The 21,844-nt window shown below is 40.2% G+C and overlaps 3 protein-coding genes across 3 annotated transcripts in view; 2 read left to right on the plus strand and 1 right to left on the minus strand.

The window, feature by feature from the left end:
• LOC134539486 (hypoxia-inducible factor 1-alpha inhibitor-like) overlaps positions 1 to 2,287 on the plus strand; it is a 61,385-nt gene extending 59,098 nt beyond the window's left edge. The window contains exon 7 of the mRNA XM_063381560.1: positions 533 to 2,287. Within this exon, the coding sequence (XP_063237630.1) occupies positions 533 to 631 (99 nt within the window). The 3' untranslated portion in view covers positions 632 to 2,287. The remainder of the gene's footprint in view (positions 1 to 532) is intronic.
• LOC134539483 (glutamate receptor ionotropic, kainate 2) overlaps positions 563 to 21,844 on the plus strand; it is a 639,484-nt gene continuing 618,202 nt past the window's right edge. The window contains exon 1 of the mRNA XM_063381555.1: positions 563 to 627. The gene's annotated coding sequence lies outside the window, so the exon portion shown is untranslated. The remainder of the gene's footprint in view (positions 628 to 21,844) is intronic.
• LOC134539484 (glutamate receptor ionotropic, kainate 2-like) overlaps positions 8,257 to 21,844 on the minus strand; it is a 128,355-nt gene continuing 114,767 nt past the window's right edge. The window contains exons 11-17 of the mRNA XM_063381557.1: positions 18,810 to 19,067; positions 16,734 to 16,931; positions 13,349 to 13,574; positions 11,873 to 12,037; positions 10,723 to 10,823; positions 9,477 to 9,674; positions 8,257 to 8,650 (exon numbers count right to left, since the gene is read on the minus strand). Coding sequence (XP_063237627.1) covers positions 8,564 to 8,650; positions 9,477 to 9,674; positions 10,723 to 10,823; positions 11,873 to 12,037; positions 13,349 to 13,574; positions 16,734 to 16,931; positions 18,810 to 19,067 — 1,233 coding nt within the window. The 3' untranslated portion in view covers positions 8,257 to 8,563. The remainder of the gene's footprint in view (positions 8,651 to 9,476; positions 9,675 to 10,722; positions 10,824 to 11,872; positions 12,038 to 13,348; positions 13,575 to 16,733; positions 16,932 to 18,809; positions 19,068 to 21,844) is intronic.

Raw genomic sequence — 21,844 nt, forward strand, 5'->3', positions numbered from 1 at the left:
TTCTGCTATTGGTTCACTGTTAATATGTAGGACTCTTGGCCAATTAGAGACAATCAATAAAAAAGGTATCCAATCACAAGTTACCCATTTGAGACGCCTCAAAATTCAGCACCCAATGAACAGGCGCCGTTTGTCCAAGTAGGCAGAGGATCATGGAGTCTATCCTGGAGGCCATTGAACCCGCGAATTTTTCCTGTCTCTAGACCGTGTACCTAACTATTCCCCTAATGCGATCGTGCATCTTCGGTTTTTTTTTGGTTCATTGTAAATAAATATGGCGGTGTTGATAAAAGGATACTAATGGTAAATTAGGTTAGGTTAGCTACATTATAAATACTTTAAAACATTGATTTGGTTAGGATAGCTACATTAAAGATACGGAAAAAAAAGCATGAACTTCGGGGAACTTCTCGGGTTTTGGCTCTCTCGTCTGTGAAAAGAAGGCTTCCCAATATTATCAGTAGTATTTGACTGGTAGGATGCAAGTGTTGTGGAAGCGATCTCGGCCACGGGAACGCTCATCTGTCGACAGGGGGCGGGGAGTGGACGGAGCGCGGTGATTGGCCGGAAGACAGGCGGAGTGGTCGAGTCCAGTCGCTCCAGCAACCACGGCGGACACGGGTCAAGGTAAGGCGCGAGAGCCGACAACCTCTTATTAGAGCTGTAGCAAACCGTATGTATTCGTTACTGAGTAACGGGTGCGGCATCTAGTAACGAGTAACGAAACGTTACACACGAATGCATTTCGTTACTCGCATCTTTCGTATGTTTTACGCATGCGCGCGCTTATTCGTTACAAAGAACGATGTTTGTTTATTAATAAAAGTATAATTTGGAAATTCGTCGTCCAAGTTTTTTACTGTTTATTAAAGGTATTGTGTGTGTAGACAAAGTTTTAGATTCGAACAGAAACAACGTAAGAAAGTATTTTTTACAAATTATAAATATGTATGTTTTTGTTTTTTTATTATCGCGTATTTTCACGTTTTTATTAAAATATATATTATAATAAAGCCGCTCTAATGAGATTTAATTGTTTCTTGGTTAACAAAAGCTGTTAATTATCAAATATTTTTAATTGTTTATATTCGATTTATTTTTATTTACGCGACGTCATACTGTACGCGTACGAAATACGACTTGATTCGTTGCTGTTACATAACATAGCATGTGCCATGTTATGCGGTATCAGAAGTAACGAGTAACGATACGAAAGTAACGAGTACTGATTGTTATAGTAACGAATACATACGGGTACACATTTTTTCGTTACTTTTACACCTCTACCTCTTATAAACCCTCGCGCGTGTGAGTGCGAGCATCGCTCTCGCCCGTATGCAGTCTCGAAGTTTCCCTTCGTAGACAGGAAGCATTGATCTGCTTCATTCGCTGTTCCTGAACGTCCAGTCGATTGTTGAGACCAGCTAGGACGATGGAACACGACTCTTGCCAGGACTATTTACTTGGAAAGGAATCACCGTTAACCTACGGCTAGGGACGGACACTTGTGTATTTCGCGATTTCATTTCGTGTCAAGGTATTTCACAAAATACTGTAGCTTTTCTCCTGTGGTTATTGGCTGAGGTCGTTGAGAGGTGTCGTCCCGCTCTTGACGGGGGCCAATGAGAATGTGGTCATCGTACTGCTGCACCCTCACAATTTGCCATGACTCTTAGAAAAATCTACAGTGTTTTGTGAAATACCTTGACATGAAATGAAATCGCGAAATACAGGTGTCCCTAACTATAGCAAAGAGCCGTACATAGTATAACAAACTAAATAGCGGAAAAAAAAAAACAATGTATCTTCGGAACAAAAATGGACTATTTTAATGTTCTTTAAATGATTCATGTGATGGGGAATTTTGATTTAATACAATTTCTTGGCCATACGCCATTGCAGCTTTGCACTGTTTGTCATGGGAAAAATTCAAGAAAGCAAATTAAGAATTAAGAATGAATGAAACATAAACCCCCAGAGGACAAGCCTAGATCAGCTTACGTCAAGCAGATAAACCCAACGATGAACCTAAACAGGTATTATGGACAACACAATGACGACAGCACAGATGAACACACTTGAGCTTAAATATCAGACAGCACTTGAATTCCGTGGAAGTAATTTAGTAATTTATTTATTTATTTATTTATAAATTGTGACATGCACACCAACACTCTTAGAAGAGATTGCGGGGGTGTGCACGGTACAAAAAAACAAACAATACACAAGAGACACCACAGACAAAGGACACAAAACAAGAAAAGATTACAAACAAAAAATTAAAAAATACAGAAAATTAGTGAATTTAGAATAATAGTAAATTTAGAATGCCAACAAACAAAGATACACAGTTAATTGAGTTGACTGCAACTGCTACTAAAACAAAAATAATATCTGCGCAGACGAACACGGTGTGCTAACAACGACGAGACAGTTTCAACAATAACAGTTAATGCAGGCAGACAACAACACCTGGACAACACAGCTTTATTTTTGTTAGGGAGGAAATGACTATACAATTCAACATGTTTATTATTTGAATAAAAACTTGGTCATGTTTTTGTCTAGGGCAGTCACTGAAAACAGGAAGCAAGTCGACCGAACAGGGATATCGATCGCGGTTTCTCTGGAATGCGAGCTACAATTTTTCTTTTGTAACAATAAATTGTTCTATTAATTTTTGTTTAAGTGCGTGGTAACTTAGGACATTTACTGCAACACATCATCTCCACATGCAGGAAATTCGAGGCATTATCAACTTCCGTTCAAAGAGCTTGACGAACTCAGTGTTACGTGCGGCTTAAATGTTACAGTGTCAATTTTTTTAATTTTTTTTTATTTTACGACTTTTTCACGGTATTCTTGTAGCATGACGTCACGTGTTCTACTTCTCTATTCATTTGTTGGTTGTTATCTCTCGCGAGGTTGGTTGCCGACACGTAAACAGGGATTGTTTAAAAGATTTCGAGTAAACAGCGCGGATACGTTTTCCGTGCGGGTTCAACCTTCCTTCGGAGAATCTTATCTTCCCGTTTGAACGACAACATTTCATTTAGCTGGGGTCGAGGCTGAGCGAGATTTTCTGAAGGCTCGTGACTTCGCGCGACGACAACCTGCTTTCTCATTATTCTGCAGCAAGTTCAGTGAGGCCGCTGGAGTGCAGTAGTGTTTATTTCCGCGGCGTCCACCGTATTGTTGGCTGCCTGGGACGCCATATTGAAATTATGTAATTACTGACCTAGCGATTCGGAAAAATTTTCCAAAAATCATCAAAAAATTTACCATTTTTTATGATTGATTAGATCTATTTATATCGTTGGTTCGACCCTTTCACAATGAAAATTGTTTATTTTAATTTAAAAAAAATTATTATATAAAATATGGCGAAAAAAAAATTAAATTCCATATAGGGGAGACCGGGGCAAGTTGACGATGTTAAGCTTTGAAATGGCCTTAACAGATAAATAAGCATATATAATATCTAATTTGGTACCAATACGAAGTACATACTAATTTCTACCTAAATATGTAAAAAGGTTGTGTTACTTTGCGTAGTTCTGAAGTTATTGACAAGAAACCAAATAGTTAACACATTCGTCATCTTGCCCCAGGAGTGGGGTAAGTTGACGAACCTATTGGGGTAAGATGACGAAACAAAAATATATATATTTATAGACAAAGTAAACAATAGTTTTATAGATATCCTACACTAAACAACGTGCAGGATGTAAAGAAGATATATTGTAACATATTTGAACGACTTTGATATAATTCCTTGACTTCATAATTGGAACAGTTTTCGTGCCACCACTCAGAACATGTAGAACACTGAATCCAGTCTTCATTTGGAGGTTTCACGTAAACTTCTTCACATGCAGGGCAAGAAACACTATTTAGGCTTGATGGTTTTGCTACAGAATGATCAGAGCTTCGTTTTTCAGTTTTCTTAGTTTTTCTTTTATTTTTCTTCTCTTCATTCTGCTTCTTCTATCTATCTCTTCGTATTACTGAAGCTGATCTTATACTATTTTTCCTTGTCGTGGTTGTCCTGTGGGCCACTGTCAATGGTTTGAAATCATAAAACGATGCCTTTTTACTACATGAGCATGCATTGGCCTTCCCAGAAGAAGGCCCTGCTTCATCGATAAGATCACTATTTTGTTCTGGCTGCACATTGTTTGAAGACTGGGCTAATGAATCAGCTCCTGAAACATTAGGCATATAATTTAGCCAAACATCGTTTGATGCATGATGAGATGAAATTGGTATTGAAGTGGACATTGGTTCTTCACTTCCGGGAAGTTTTCTTTCCGATGTAGCCGCAGCAGCAAAATCACATTCTTCGAATATCTGAGGGTTGTAAGGCTCTATCCCAGTAGCCTCAAAACCTTTGATGGCATTGCCTACAGTTGCTGCTTTTGAATAAGCTGCAGCGAAGAGATTTCCCACATTACGATCAGTTATTTGTTGTCCGGGATGTGACACCAAATAATTGTCACAGGCATGTGAGTAGAATGTCTTCAAAGGGCCGACAAACTAAACATACAATTGATGCAACCTATGCGAAGTATGTGGTGGCAATCCGACCATCACACAATACCATTATCACGACAAAAATTCACATCAGCAGTCATCTCTACGTCACTCCAACGCCTCCTTTCCGTTCTCCGCTTATAATATGCCTAGGCATCTACAAAAAAATCAAACAAAATTGTTACGACTATTACACAGGAACTATATATTATATTTTATAATTTCATTATTATTTTTATTTTACTTAAATGTTCGTCATATCTGTACATCATTGGTTTAAATAACACATTTAATACAAAATAATGCTCACACTGTCATTACCTATGGCAAGTTGACTATTGCAGGGGCAAGATGACGAATTCGTCATCTTGCCCCCGTCAACTTGCCCCAGCAGCCATATTTTTGCTTTACCAAATTCACGAACAACATTAAAAAATTTTCTTCAACAATCTATACACTAAAATACTCCCAAAAGTCAGCATTTCATTTTACATATATAAACATTTTATACAAATGGACTCTTTTCTTGTAATAGCTTAACATACCTACCTTCAATATTACAACAATGGCTCACGAAACAGTTAGCCTCTCAAAGCTGCCACATTCAAACTGACTGGAGATTTCCGCTGCACCTGCCTAGTAGGTGCAGGTGGTGACACTCAAGGTCACAGGGGCGCCAACCTTCTATCTGTGTTTCTGGATTAGTTACATACGATTCGTCATCTTACCCCGTTTGCCAACTTACCCCGGTCTCCCCTACCAGCCTCAAGTAAACAGATGATAATGATATATTGACTGTCATCTTAAAAATTTGTAATGATTTAGCTAGAAATAAGGAAAAAAAATTTCAAAAAATCATAAAAAAATATGCTTATTAATGTAACGACTGATTAGATTACAATGTTTTAGAAGTTTTGTATGTGTCTACTTAAAATTATTAACGGGACGCGTTAAGGAACATTTACTTTTAAATTTTTTTTATTTTGTTCTATGTTTATTCAGTTAGCATTTCTGGGAATTATTTGACTCACTTCAATATGTATTTTATTGGAATTTTTTTTTCTGGCAAACGAATAAAATAATTCTTCTAACTTTGCATAAGAAAATATTTTGTACCATAATAACAGCCAACGGAAATAATTTCTGGTAGTTGAATGACAATATTTCAGCTCATGAAACTGATTGTTCAGAATTACAGATCAAATTAATTGCATGTGTACTGATCATATATTTGTACACATTTGACCAGTTGGTTACATTTAATAGTTCCCTTTAAGAATATTTTACTGAGCTCTATTTTCTTTAGGGTTTAAATGTAACCTCTTTTTTTAAAACAACATTTTACATTCTCTGACATTGAGAATGTGTGTATAGAGAGAAAACTGATCCAGATTCCTCTGTAAAACATTTTTTTCTGTAATGTTTTTTTTTTGTAAATCAGGTTTCTTACCTCATTGTCCCTGTTAATTATTTATGACCAACAATACAATTATTTTTTTTTGTTTTCAAATTATATATGCATATACATGCTGTATTATAAAAATTTACGCAACATCATTGTGGAATATATATAATGGCGTATCGTCTTTTCTCAAAAATTTTATTCCATTAATCACCATACCTTCCCCGCAGAAATAACAGAAATGATTAATATGACGTAGTATTTATCAAGTATTTTTATTCACAAATGTTACAAATACTTATATTTATAGTGCTTTACATAATACTAAAAAAAGAAAGTAAAATACAAATATACTTTTTTAAAACACATTTTCGTAAATTAGTTTAAAATTAATCAAGTTATACGTACAAACTACGGGGATACAGTTATTTTTTATTCACATAATTTGTAAATAGTTTACAAATAACGATTGAATGCATGCCATTTTTAACAATGCGTTCATCATAACTACGCATTAACCCAATTGTAAGAGATACTTTTTTTCACTTAAATATTTTTACATTAGAAATTTATAAATCACAACAGATAGTCAATGTTCTTTATTAAGTAAGGCATTTATTTATCTGCATTTAAGTCAACATCTTTAAATACAATATTTAATTTACAGATAATCTAACACTTAAAAATATACACTATTTGTTTATAAAAATGTACAACTAAAGAAATATACGTAAAAGTTTGTAAGTTGCCAATGAAAAACATGGAATCACAAAAAAAATATTTCAAAACGAAAAAGAAAAAAAAAACCTTTCTAATTTCACTTCTTCATATGGCGATCAACACCTCATTATTTCTCTTGAACTATTTCATTGGTCAACCATTTGTGCTAATTACAGATACATGTTACCACTACTCAACCAAACTGTGGACACTATTTTCACTATAAAATCCTAAGACACTGAAGTATTTTTTTTCTTCTAAAAAATATAACCTTTCATGTCTGTCGTCCACATGGTGAAAGCACTGTCCTAGCCACAGATATAACGTCCCTAGTGGCCGGCCTTCCTCCACTTTGGTTTACACAAAATAAAACATTGTATTTCTTGCAGTATCGTCTCTAAAATTTACTATCACATGCAGAGTCTGCGAAGGCTAAGCCACCAGCCGCCTTTGGATTCGTCGCCTAGGGGCCTTACGTGGCCCATGGGCCCAATTGGGGAGCATTAATACCCGATGACTTAGGGCGGTATTCCAAGACGTCCGGGTAAGGCGGTGAATAAGCACTGCCTTGTTGGTATAAACTGTAACCAAACTGATCCACTGTTACCTAGGGCTGGTATTCCAAGAAGTCCGGCTAAGGTAGCGAATAAGCACAGCCTTGTTGGTATCAACCCTAACCTAACTCCTCCACCTTTACATAGGGCTGGTACCTATTCCAGGACGTCCTGGTAAGATAGCGAATAAGCCCTGCCTTGTTGGTATAAACTGTAACCTAACTGATCCACTGTTACCTAGTGCCCAATTGAGGAGCATTAATAATACCTGAGGGCTTAGGGCGGTATTCCAAGACGTCCGGGTAAGGCAGCGAATAACAACTGCCTTGTTGATGTACAACCCTAACCTAACTCGCGGGCCGTATTCCAGAACGTGTCCAAACCGAATCCCAGTAAGGAAAACAAATCGGCGACCAATCCAACTGTCAGGGACTTCGACAGTGAAACTTAGCCACGTTGAAACGAAAATACAGATTCACTCTTAGCAAGTTGCAGAACACAAAACCGCATTTTACTCTCAGGAGTCTTTCTGCAAGCGAGAAAACAACAAAGCAGTACGTACTCACGCATGCGCTTATCTAAAACTGTTTGAGTTACTCTTAGTGACCTTGAACAAGAACTCTACAACATTTAAATTTGATACTGGGACATTATTTTATGGACTTACTGTACTTTAAATTTCGAAGTCTGCACCCATCAGAGGTTAAAACCTCAACAGCCAATTGTTGTTGGATCTTAATCTCAGTTTACATTGCGATCGCTGAGTGAACCGCCTTTCTCTGCCGAACCCTACATCCGCGAGGCCCCAGACCGACGCATTCCAAGGCGGCCGTAAGGTCCGTTATACAACGGCACGGAAAAAAAAAAAAAGAGAGACGGATCACGTAAACGTAGACAAATCTCGCTACTGCGCTCCCACAATGCACGAAAACGTATAACGAACGGCAACCAATAAGATTGCATTTAATGGTTACGAAATATTAAGTTTGATTCTAAATAAAGCTACCATACAGGCAGAATTTACATATATAATAAAAATAAACGACAAACTGTAAGATAGCACTAGAAATCCTTGTACGGAGTAATTTTTAACGTATTTAGAACAGAAACAAACATGGCTCCCACCACGGCCAAGTACTCTGTTTCTATTGGTCGCACGGAGCGACGCAAACGGAAGAGCTCAACAATGCCGAGCTGATCCGTACGGGTGCTGTTGTAGGAACTATGTTACGTGAGATCCGTCTCCGTATCCGCGCCGCTGTAAGAACGGGACTTGAAGAAGTTCGCGGGCGGCCCACCGCCCCCCCTCCTACGGCGAGCGCTGACGTCACAGCGGCGCGTGGCGCTGCTGTCGCTATGTGTTCTCGTAGTTGCAGCGGCCGCCGTGTAGATGGTGCTGCAGGCGCGCCGGCAGCTCTATGGTCGCTCCCAGGCTCTCGCCCTGCAACAGTAGGAAAGCCTTCATTTGGAACGACAGAATTGCATTCCCCTTGGAAAGGGTACCTTTCAGACTTATGGTGGCTGTAGTGTAGCTGGGTAGAAACTGGAAAGGTACCCTTTCCGATTTCTTAAAATGTTTCGGTTTTATTGCAAATATGCACTGGAAAGGTATCCCCTCGGAAAGGGTACCTTTCAGGATTTTCTGTACAATGACATAGCAGCAAATAAACTGGAAAGGTACCCTTTCCGATTTCTTAAAATGCATATTATTTTCTGCTTTAAAATCGTGAAAGTTATCCCCTCTAACCTAAACTAATATAACCTAACCTTACCTAACCTAACCTTATCTAACCTAACCTAATCTAACCTAACCTAACTTAACCTAAACTAACCTAAACTAACCTAAACTAACCTAACCTAACCTAAACTAAACTAACCTAACCATTCCGAGCACAAACTATCATCTACATCCCGAGTGCAACATCCCGAGTGCTACATTCAGCTACATCCCGACTGCTACTACCACCAGCTACATCCCGAGTGCTACTACTAATAGCTACATCCAGAGTGCTACTACCACCAGCTACATCCCGAGTGCTACTACCACCAGCTACATCCCGAGTGCTACTACTAATAGCTACATCCAGAGTGCTACTACCACCAGCTACATCCCGACTGCTACTACCACCAGCTACATCCCGAGTGCTACTACTAACAGCTACATCCCGAGTGCTACTACCACCAGCTACATCCCGAGTGCTACTTATAGCTACATCCCGAGTGCTACTACCACCAGCTACATGATGATGGAGCCGGGAGGGGCTGACCTGGGGGCGGCAGGCCTGGGGGCGGCAGGCCTGGGGGCGGCAGGCCGGGGGCGGCAGGTCGAGGGCGGCGGCCGGCACGCACTTGGAGCACTGGCGGCGCAGCGCGGGCTTCTGGCGGGAGCCGCGGCACTTGAGCGCGAAGCACAGCTCGGCGGCCATCTCCGCGCACAGCGACTGCTGCGGGGCCGGCGCCGCCTTCTGCCGCACCACGTGCCACCACGTGCCATCATGTACCATCATGTGCACGTCTCTCCGCCACGTGTCACGTGCCCAGCACCGGCGGCGAGTGCAATGTTGGGGGGGGGGGGGGGGACAGAAATATCTCTCCGAAATGCTAAAACATCTATCATCCCCACCAGGGGCGCGCAGATCTGTAGTTTTCTCAAAGGGGGACCGACCCGCCACAAGATATATTTTCGGCAGCTCTGTTCCAAACAAACCTTATAAAAAATATGTCGCAGTCTGATAACAAAACTTATAATTAAAAAAAATTCATAAATTTGAAATGAAAATCCTTAAATAATTATAATGACAAGGAAATTAAATTTAAAAAAAATTGGCTAATGTGACCGAGGATACCTGATTAAATAATATTTCCCCGTATTGCGAAGGCATTGCTACGTAGAAGGCAGATTATTCCAACCTTACGGCCGGCATTCTCACTGTCCCCTCCCACATATGCACCATAATAGGGTAGGGTGGGAGTAACATTACAGTTCGCTTTTCATAAACATTCCAGAGCTTATTTAAAACAGAACTGCTAGGGATCGCTCCCTGTTGTTTGATCGGGAGGGTGTTAGAGCTTCGGCACCGACCAGAGGCTGGGGCCACCGACCCAGCATAGTCACCGCCTCAGCCCCGTACCTCACTCAGCTGACCAGACAGTTGGCTGTGTCCTGAGCCCTTGGACCTTATCAGCACCGCTGGCGCCTATCACACTGGGACCCCTCAAAGCACCCAGTGAACCCGAAGTCCGGTGGAGGCCTACCCAACCTCTGCCAGCTGTCCAGGCTAGTACCGGAGCTGTGTCGTCGCTCACCACGTCGACTCCGCATCGGGCTAGGGAACCCGTGGAGCCTGCTCCAAGCGATCGGAGCACCACTAGGTAAGAGGCAGTAATAAAAGTTATTGTTAAGATGGTGTTAAAAACGTCTGCAAGTCAGGAAGTTCACCTTGCCACTGGAAGAGCTAGCGTAACCCGCGGGCCTCCAGCGAGAGAGCGAGCGAGCGAGCGAGTCGCACTCACCATCTCTGCCTGCGTTGTCCTCTTGGAGTTGTAGCAGAACTCGAAGATGGCGACCATGACGGCTACCGCCAGTCCGCACAGCAGCACCACGAATATGCCGCCTGAGCACGCAAGCACCTCTGTCAACCACCCTGCTTCAAGGTCACTGATCAGAGCGCGAAAAATTACGTCACAATGGCCTGGCTGAGTTATTTTCAAGTTTACTGAAAGAAAAAACTCCCATGCAGAAATATGGGGATTTTCGTCACTAAAACATGAGAATGTCTGAAATCAGAAGTTCAAAGAAAGCTAGTCTTCACTTGGGAAATAAAATTAAGTCACAAAAAGGAATTACAAGAATAAACCATGCAGTTTTTCTCGCTTTACACAGGCCTGCATATATAATACTCCTAAAGTCCACGATAAATACTCCAGTGATGGGTAGGAGAATCAGCAGAATTTAATCTGGGATGAATGATATACTTTTTAGGATTTCTGAAAAAAAGGGGGAGGGAACAGTAAAAAATTGTTAGTATAACCATGTTAATACAAAAATATAATTAATACAAAGTGTTTTCACAGACCCTATAAAATAAGTACATATGAGTTATAATGTTAACCATTTTGATACAAAATATGATTATGTAACACAGATTGATTTATGCCCCAAATGTAAGCAATAATATGAAATATTAAAGGATGGTTAGTACAAATATCCCAGATTGAAAAGGAACAAAATGAAGTTTTAAATAAATTAATACTGATGCCTTCTCTTTGGTACTGCAAAATTATTACCAAAATAATGTTGTCTCCCTGTAGGTAATTTTTAAAACATATTTATTTGGCTGTCATCAAAATAATTGTTTAATAGTTGGTTCATAAAAACCTCGTTGTTAAACAGTGCCAAAATTATGGTTCCTGAAAGTTTGTAAGGATGAGGCTTGACTGTATACCTCTACACCCTCTTCCCTTAGGTATGCTTTCAAAAGTGCCAAAATAGGTACCTTCAAGTTTGCTATAACGAGGCTCGACTCTTCCCTGTTACATTATGCTCTTGGTGCTTGGGAGATATGCATGTCCACTCAAGAACTAAAATTCAGCTACCGGATCGACCGACTATACAGTTTGGTTCGAAAGATGGGTTAAGGAAGAGAAGATGGTGATTGCCCACCGATGTTGTCGACTCCCAGGGCGTTCGCCTTGGACTCCTTGCCGCGCTCGGTCCGCACGCACGTGTCGCCCGGGTTCTTCCACCACTTGTCGTACAGCATCTGTATCTCCCCGCGCTCCTGCAGCTCGAGGATGGCCAGCGAGATCTTGTCGCGCCACGGGGAGCCTGCACACACACCACCTCGCATCGTCCACGACCTCACTCCCCAGCCGCGCCTCTCGGCCAGGCCACAGAGCCGCGGACAAACATGATCAGACGTGTGCGATGAAGCAGTGACGGAGCACCCAGAGGAAAAAAGAAACACCGGTTCATGGCAACATCCACCACTTGTGGAAGATGTGAGGAAAAACCCACCAGTTCACAGAAACACCCACCTCTTGTGGAAGATTTGAGGAAAAAACCACCGGTTCACGGAAACATCCACTTCTTGTGGAAGATGTGAGGAAAAAAACCACTGGTTCACGGAAACATCCACCACTTGTGGAAGATTTGACGAAATAACCACCGGTTCACGGAAACATCCACCACTTGTGGAAGATTTGAGGAAAAATCTACTGGTTCACAGAAACATCCCCCACTTGTGGAAGATTTGAGGATAAAACCATTGGTTCATGGCAACATCCACCACTTGTGGAAGATTTTAGCTTGACCCTGCCGGGAACCATGGCGGAAGGCTAAAGCTCTGATCACCCAACCACTAATTATGGAACCAGATAAAGCCATCTGCAAATATGACTAGTTCCAATAATATTAATTATCCAAAATTATATTGATATTCTCGCAACAACGTAACACGAATGCAAAAATAAATGGCAAGTTCTATTCTATAGTAGCACTCTATGGGACATACAGTCTTCAAGGTGTTCTGTAACGACAAGCATCTATCTTGAATCAACTACCTGGCTCCCATGAGCTAGGTGCTTCATTTAATCTCAGGCAGGAAGGTCACAACTATGATAGGAGTTGGATGGATGAGTAGTCATGATAGTGACATGATAGCTGTGGAAGAATTGTGATGGATTTGTGGTGAATGATTTAGCAAAATAACCCCAGGCAAAGCCATGCTGGTGAAAAAACATTATGCATCCTTGAGGTACTCTATATGGTGGGTTTCAATCGGTTTATCCACTATGGATATGGAAAGACGAACTGAAAAATTGGCACCACTAGAGCCAGGATAATTGAGTTGTGAGATCACTGGCCTTCGGTAAAACCTGGATTTTTCAAAAGTGAGAAACATGGTGGAAATTGCCATAAGTCCAGTGAGGTTTCTTGGGTTTATCTTATTTTACCTTTCATAGCATTCCTTTGCTGTCCCATTCAAACCTCTCTGCCCCTCACCCATCTCTAACGTTGACAAGATGTTATACTTGCATATCACTCCGGCCATCAATAAGACATCCTGCTAAGACCACTAAAACAAAGACCCGACAGTAAAGGACACGGCACTTGGATGTTGCAGTCACAGGACATTACCCATGGGCGTGGCGATGCCGTATCCCTTGGTGTCGAGCAGGCCGCCGATCTGCGTGAGGTTGCAGTCCCGCTGCACGATGTAGTCCAGCATCGTAGACTCCATGAGGAAGGCGTAGTTCCCCTCCAGCACCCTCTTGATGCCCTCCTCGTAAGTCGGCACGAACACGGATGGCTTCTTGTTCTCCATGAACCTCCACATCTTCTTGTAGGTCTCGATCATAGAGTCCTGCCCACAACCGTACCCACTGCATTGGCGTACGTCCTTAACTCCTTATTAATCCACCCTGCCATCTATACATATCAAATTGGACGTATGCATGACTTCGCTAAACTCCGATACCGTTGGACCGATCGCCATGAAAAAGAGCACATCGAAGTGTTTTTTATGGAGGTTTTTATGCTATCCATTTTTTTGTAAATCGCCGCTAAATGGCGCTGCAGCGCATCAACTTCTAAACCGTTCAACCGATCGCCACGGGTAAATAGAAAATCATAGACATACAAAGAATAATTGTGTGTCATTTCTCTATATCCCCCACATGGCCATAGAGTAATATCCATTTTGCTTCAACTCGCGGACATTATATCACCCTGTTATCAGCCCGAGCGACGATATTACTACAGCTAGTATTGTATAAAGTCATTCAAATATCTCGTATTTTTCTGTAAAGATATTGAGTTAGAAGACAACTTTGACTTAAACTATAAATAAATTGTTTTCTAGTAAACACTTCCAACAATGCATAACCCATGTCTCAGCAGTGTATCTGATGTGGATATAAATTTTTTACTTCTATTATTTTTTCCTCAAGGGAAACAAATTTTCTGTTAACTTTTCTCCGTATTTTTTTCCTACAAAATAATTGACAACGAGTTTTCAATATATTATTCTTAAACATTAGTTCACATTTTACTGGTCATGAAATAAAGAAAAACTGTTTTAAAATTTTAAAATTGCTTTCTTGTGTTTATACATATTAGTTTTTAAATGACAATAAAAACAATTCGTATAAGGTCCCTTCATGGTTAGGTTACATCAATGTTAAAGCAGCACCAATCAAAAACAGGACACACACACCACACTGTCTGGTATAGAGCGTTCAGAAGCTAGCAGGGTAAACACATGAAATGGCAACATACGTATTTGCACTTCCGCAACAGAACGACCACTTCACATTCCACTAATTGACGCGGAACAGTTAGAACTAAAGCGAGCGGAGAGTTGAAATATAAACACAGTAATTGGGAAAGTCAGCAGATCAGAGCAAACAGATGCAAATAAAACAGACACACCACCGGAAGTCGAAACAAATGTAGTAATCTTGACTTTCGGGTTTGAAGACATTTCATGGAAGCAATGTCCTTATTTATGATGCTGAAGATGCTGAAGATGCTGACTGCACTGTACCCGAGATCATATTTAATCGATATATAACGTTATAAAATTTAACTTTCTACTCAAACAGTATTCCGATTAGCACATTATTGCATACATATGTTTATAATGGAGTATATGATCGCTGACGGCCCTAAATTTTGATGTGCCTTGGGCCATTTACTTTTGAGGAGTCCTAATATCGTACCAGGAGGGGCGTAACTGTGGGCTTGAGGAGGGGGCAGGAATATCACCCGGAGCTCCACCAAGGAATATTTGAAAATTTAACTCTTTGAAACAACATTTTTAAGCTAAGCTGGAACTTAAATTTCGATTATTTTTTGCCAAATTGTCTTAGGAAATTTAAAAATTCTGACTGATAAATTATGTCCGGGTTGGTTTTTAAAAATGCTAACGATCAAACTGCATCGAAAATGCTTCATTATACGAGTCAAAAATTTTTTTCATGTTTTTATAATATGCAAACATGAAAACCCAATTGAAATCGAAAGGTATTGACCAGATCATTAAATTTTTAAATTACATGTTAGTTACAATTAATTTAATTGTTCCTCTTCTCGTCAATTTCCATTATTTTTCACAGAAAACTGGACAAACAAGGAAAATGAAAATAAAAGAGGTCGGCGTAGGGCCTTGCTAAGCACGGTGCCCTGGGCAGTTGCCCTTTTTGCACTTCCTTATACATTCTGACTCCTTAACAACTTAATACCTAGGTCACTAGGTCTGGTCATCGAAAGGCTGAACTCAGGTTTTTGGCATTCAGTCAGAAACACAGGCGAAGCTTTAACATTCTCCGATCTGGAGACTGAGTAATCGAATTTGAATCCAATAACTAGAAGGGATCATCACTATTTCTGATCGCAGTGATGGGCGTAGAACCCACTCACTTTCTTACAGTACAACGTTAAGTTAGCACGAATGTATTATCTTTGGTTATCAAACAGTGTTTTATGTGTCAGTATTTGCAGGACTTTAGCCAGACATGGCTCCCTTTTGAACATGGGACTAGGTAACGGCCTTGACACGACTATGACCCTCTCAGTCACCATTTGTCCCTACCATACACTGAGATCTTGCACAGTAAATTGATTTATGGTATCAGGGGTGCTAAACACATCCCTCCCATCTTATCTATGGGCACGACAAGGCCATTACACCATCAACATGACGAGCCTTCTCAGAGAGGAAACATTCCTCATTGCCTACCTTCACGCACAAGGGTAAAACACTGTCAACATGAGTCCGACGACAATGGATTAACGCCTCAGAGAATCCTTATTGTAATGTCCATTTGTGTATGTTAACTTAGTACGTAGTCTTAGCTCATCACAAGTACAAACTCCACAGGGTCTCCCCTGGTTTTTTTTTCTAACCCAGCTCTCTAATGCGTAAGCCCTTTCCATTCCGGGGTCCCCACGGGTGTGGATACGAATATGCTGTATACGCGAAACAGGCGAGGTGTTAGAGATCCAGCTATGACCAGAGGTTGAGGCTACCCATCCCAACTTAGACACCACCTTTACCCTCCCGCCTCACTCAGCTAACCAGACGATTGGCTGCGTCCTGAGCTCCTTGACTGCTGACGCCTACCCCATTCTACTGGGAACTCTCAATTACCCAGTGAACCCGTGGTCCGGTGGAGGACTATCGAACCTCTCCTAGCTGTCCGGGCTAGTAACCGGAGCTCTGTCGTCACTCACCATGTCGACTCCGCACAGGGATAGAGAACCCTTGGAGTCTGCTCGAAGCCATCGGAGCACCAATAACACCACCACACCCATATGGATCGGCTCACCCGGAAGAAGATCATGGTGGAGCCGCTGTCCAGCTTGCCGTACGAGATGTCGGTCTGGCTCCGTATAGGGCAAGATAACCCCTGGAGTCTGCTCCAAGCGATCGGAGCACCACCACCACCACCACCACCTCCACCACAACCAACACCACCTCCACCACCACCACAACCACAGAGACCCATGAGGGTGGGCTCACCCGGAAGAAGGTCATGGTGGAGCCACTGTCCAGCGTGCCATACGAGATGTCGGTCTGGCCCGCCAGGTCTTCGGAGTTCTCGATGGGCGTGATCATGCGCTCGACGGTGAGGAAGGCGGCCAGGTTGGCCGTGTACGACGAGATGATGATGAGCGTGAAGAACCACCAGATGCCGCCCACGATGCGCGTCGACGTCGCCTGCGCAGGTTGCAGGCCCGTGGAGAGAACACATTTATGGACCAGGCACACATTTGTGTCACATCATATCTGGATGGCTCATTGCCTGGATTAAAACCCTTCCACAATTTAAAGAAAAAAATTCAGACCCACATTCTCCACCCTTATAAGGGACACTTCCCTGAATTATTTTACATGTATAATTTTGTAGGTTTTCTGGTGACTTAAATGGAATCTTCTTAGTAAACTATCTAACACGGACAGACAACGCACAGCCTAAACTGGTTGGACCTAGAGACTTGACATTTGGCGGTAATATTCCTCGAGTATCCTAGAGGTGAACTAAGGAGGTACAGTATTTTTTTTTTTTTGAAATTCCATTCCAACGGGGTTAAAAGGGGCGGTATAGTTTATATGAAGCGAAATACCATTTAATGACTCACTCGTCACGAATCAACTAGAACTATAAGACCTAACGACTTGAAATTTAGCATGTTTAGTCCTTTTTCTGCTACGTAGACATCCGTTAAGAAAGTATTTTACGAAAATCAGCTCCCAAGGAGGATTTCTGAAGCGCTCAAAAATCCAAATTTCATGTAATTCAACAAAATGTTCTAAAGAATTTTTTGGGGTGTTAAAGATAAAAATTTCCAGTCCTTAAAGTAAATGTTCTACAGACTTTAAAGTCAGCAGTGATGATCCTTATTTTACATGTCCATTAACCGAGGACGAGGTATTCCAAAAATCATCTTCCAAGGGGGATTTAGGGGGATTTAGCCGGGTAGTTTAGCTAGCCAATCATAAACCTATAGTTGATAATGGTTTTGTCCTTAATAAAAGTTTTATTAAATAGTTTTAAGAAACTTAAAGGTCAATTTATATGTCAATCATAGCCTGGATGGAAAGTAGGAAATTGTGTTTTACAATTTTGAATGAAATGCTCATAGGAAAATGAGGGCACAGCATTGGAGATTGAATTAAATGGATTTAGGAAAGGTAAATTTTTTTTTCAGAGGAGGACAAAATGAGATGGGTGGGCTGAGATCCAAAAACTTATAACTCATGACCTTGGTATGGCACGAAAAACTTGGAAAAAAATTTCTTAGTTTTAAAAAGGTAAATCATATACCTGATGAATTTATGATGATTCTGATTATTCAATAATGCAACAATCAACATAACCGCACTGTAAACCTTTAATCAAAACTTTGCATAGTCGGCTTTTTAATGTTCACTTTACAAAGCATTTTCCTGGGGACAACACATAATGTAATAAAACACTGACCCATTTTTTAAGGGCTGCCCCATATGTTAGTGAAAACAATCAGTATACTCTAGCATAAAAAATACGGATTTTCAAGATGGCAGCCGCAACGATAAATGCAATGTCATAGGATCCAATAAGTCAGTTGTAACATAAGTAATTTTATTAATTTTTAAAAATTTTAAATTAAGTTATTTAATTTTTTTATTAATAAATTACATGCGAGATCTAACTAAGGACTGAAATCGATTATATAAACACTTAAAATAAACATTCTTAATTATTTATAAATTTTTTAAAGGAATTTTTTGGTCAAACATGAAAGATGCATGTTTTCGGTCAAGGCCAAGGTCGTGCCCTCGGCGGTTTAGGATGGTTTGCTCTTAGGACATTTAAGCCGTTTTAAGGAATTTTGGTTCTTTCTAAGGCAAATGTCTTTTGAGGTATTTAAATTTCGAATTTTTGAATTTTGAGGAATAAAATGGGAAACTGTCTCTAAAAACGAGAAATTTTCCCTCGACATAGGGAAATTTCTAGGATTTTGAACCTAATATGGACGCCGTGACGTCGCAATCCAAGATGGCGTCGACAGTCTCCAGTCCTCAGCCCGAAGCCCGGAGGGAACTGACGGGTACCTTGGGGTTGAGGTCGGAGCCCTGCTGCATGAGCGTGCCGATGGTGAACCAGAAGCTGTTGGCGAGCGAGAACTGGTTCTCGACCAGGTCGTTGTCCAGGTCGCAGGGGTGCGGGTTGTGCCACTCGCAGGGCGAGAAGCGCGCCACCACGAACATGGTGACGGACACGAGCACGTAGGCGGCCAGCACGTACAGCCAGATCTCCACCGCCAGCGGGTTCATGAAGGAGAACAGCCGCGTGGGCTGCGCCGTCGGCACCTGTGGCAACCACCCTCTCTCCTCGGACGACCACCCCTCCAGGAGGGCGACCATACCTCCAGGAGGGCGACCATACCTCCAGGAGGGCGACCATACCTCCAGTGCGTCTAGCGCGACGCTGGCTTATCACCGAGAGCTTCCAAGTCTAATACACGAGCTGTTGCAGGAGAGGAAAAAAAAGCATTATTGTTTGGGAAGTAATGGAAAATACAGATACGCTGTAATAAATATAAATGCCAAAATAAATCGTAATTTAATTATAAAGAAAGAAAATTTATTGCGGAAATTATGTATTATTATTTTTTTTAAGACACAGAAGGCATTGAACAATAAAATGAAGAAATAATAAGACACGGTAGTGTTCTATTACGGCCGATGGATATTCTTGCATTTATAATTTGACTTCCGAGGTTCTACAAGCCTATGTGTCAGTAATTTTGAGAACCAAAGACATCAAAAACACAAAAGTCTCAAAATTTAAACTTAGGAGTTTTTTTGGTAGTAAGCCGACGATAACCATTGTATCATATTTTACAAATAATTATCCTTTACATTGGAATTTGTTTTTGCTAAAATGGATAAATACATTTGAGTATTTATTGTATTAATGTATATGATGTATGATGATTACTGCAACATTGCCATTAGGTATTTCCTGAATGTTCCTGCAACATTGCAGAAACCTATCTCAAACTTTATGGGAAAGGAAACATGTTAATATTCCTGCAACATTGCAGTAATGAATCGGAAAATTTGTTAAGTTTTTACGATATTATATAAGTAGAAAAATTCCTTATGTATATATTATTTTTAAAAATCATAAGTAATTTACGATAACCGGACAAATATCAAACTCATTTGTATGCTTCTTCGCATCCTCAAATAGTTATATATTTTTACTCAGTATTCGCACCTTTCCCATGCTATAGCCAGTCTCATCCTTAGATTGCAGCGTGCACAAAATGGGAATTTACTGTCTCTTTTCAATGCAAGATATGAGCTATTAGCTGTCCTTGTTTCTGTGTACACCGTTGCCAGATATAGCCTACACCAGAGAGCACAAACTATTTAGACACAAGGGCATAGTTTGATAATATTCATTATTTATTTACAAGGAGCGGGACTTTAATTGTTTTTTCAACAATTTTTTGTATCATTTTAAACGAAAAAAAATTGGCTTTTTTGAACACAGCCCATGATTTTACAGTATTCCTTGTTATGCGTAGTGATGGACTGCTACAAATAGTTTCTATTGTGAAATAATAATTGATGTTTAGCTAGTGAAAATTTTTATTATGTCAGAATGACTACAACTGCGATAATACTGTCAAAAACACTCATGTATGACATTAAAAAGGAAATTAAAAAATATTAAAACTTTACTGGTTAATAACTTTACTGGTTAATAGTTCACACATTCGGGGAGATATCATAAATGGAGTAAATAATGAAAATAATGTTTGTGCGCAATAACACAGTCACAGAAAGAAAAGACTCGATGTTAATACCTATATCATTTTCGACATTCACAACAGTGATACGAGTAAAAAACATTATTTGAGAGAGTAAAAAATATGTAAGAAACGATGTACTGAACAATTAAGTGTGGTATAGGGGTGGCAATACATGCACAACAAACACTACAAAGAACAGTAGACCTATACAACGTAACATAAGCTGAGATTTCTACTAATTGACATGCAATTTATTTCCAAATAACTTTTCTTTATAACTGTGATACGAGACTATTATGTTGGCCCGATAATAAAAAAAATGTTTTAAATGCATGAATATTATTTTTTATACTTTATAGGATTTGCAAATTACTCAACTGGAACGAAAATGCAAAAAAAAAAAAAAAAAGGATCGTAAAAATTAAAAAGCGAAGCGAAAGAAAATTATAAACTGAATATGGATAAAATATTTTGGAATAAAATAAAAAGTGAGACTGAAAGTTACCTTGAATTTGACATTTCCTCGAAGCAGTGTCAGGTACTAGAGCTAGACGCTACTTTGAGATGGCAGAAAGAAGCTTCAGGAAGCTGAAAATAAAGAGAAAAATTTTGAAATTAACTATGAAAACTAAAGAGATTAAGGAATGTATTATTTACCGCGATGAGAAAGTGGAGGTGAAGTAAAATTAAAAGAGTTTCGTACGACCTGTAGTGACGAATATTTTCTTCCAAGTACCAAAATTTCTTTTTAAAATAAGGCTGATGTTGAAGGATGGTATCATCTGTTTGGGAAATCACCTTTAACTATACTCGAGCGGTTTGCTTGTTAATGCTTCAGAGGGACAAATAATTTAGATATAAAGGCAGCAGAGAGCGACTGAGAGAAAATAAAATAAAAGGAAGCTGTATTTTCGGAGGAAACACGTACAAGATGAATGGATCAGGTGAAAGATAAAACGGAGGCTAAAGGGTTGAACTAGAGAATACTACTGCACCAGAATCTATCAGGCGCGAGTGGTGAAGCAATCTTCCGGCTTGAAGCCCTGCGATTGGACCATTTAAAAGTTTTGTAATGTTGTTATCTTGCCCTTAGGGGCGTTTCAAACGACCTATAAGTCCAATGAAAATGCAGTCAGTTAAAGTGTATAATGGTATGCATTTCGGCGTGTCTCCAAGTAATGCGAATTTTGCAAGTCTTTGTAAAATGAAATACGCTCAAAATTGTGGAAGGATCGAAAGTTATACGAATAACGAGAACGACCTGCCAAAATCAGAAAAGGGGGAAAAAAGTTTCTTGAAAGTGGACAATTCAGACGCAAAACA

The sequence above is a fragment of the Bacillus rossius genome, chromosome 15 (assembly GCF_032445375.1).
Source record: "Bacillus rossius redtenbacheri isolate Brsri chromosome 15, Brsri_v3, whole genome shotgun sequence".
Classification (NCBI taxonomy): Eukaryota; Metazoa; Arthropoda; class Insecta; order Phasmatodea; family Bacillidae; genus Bacillus; species Bacillus rossius.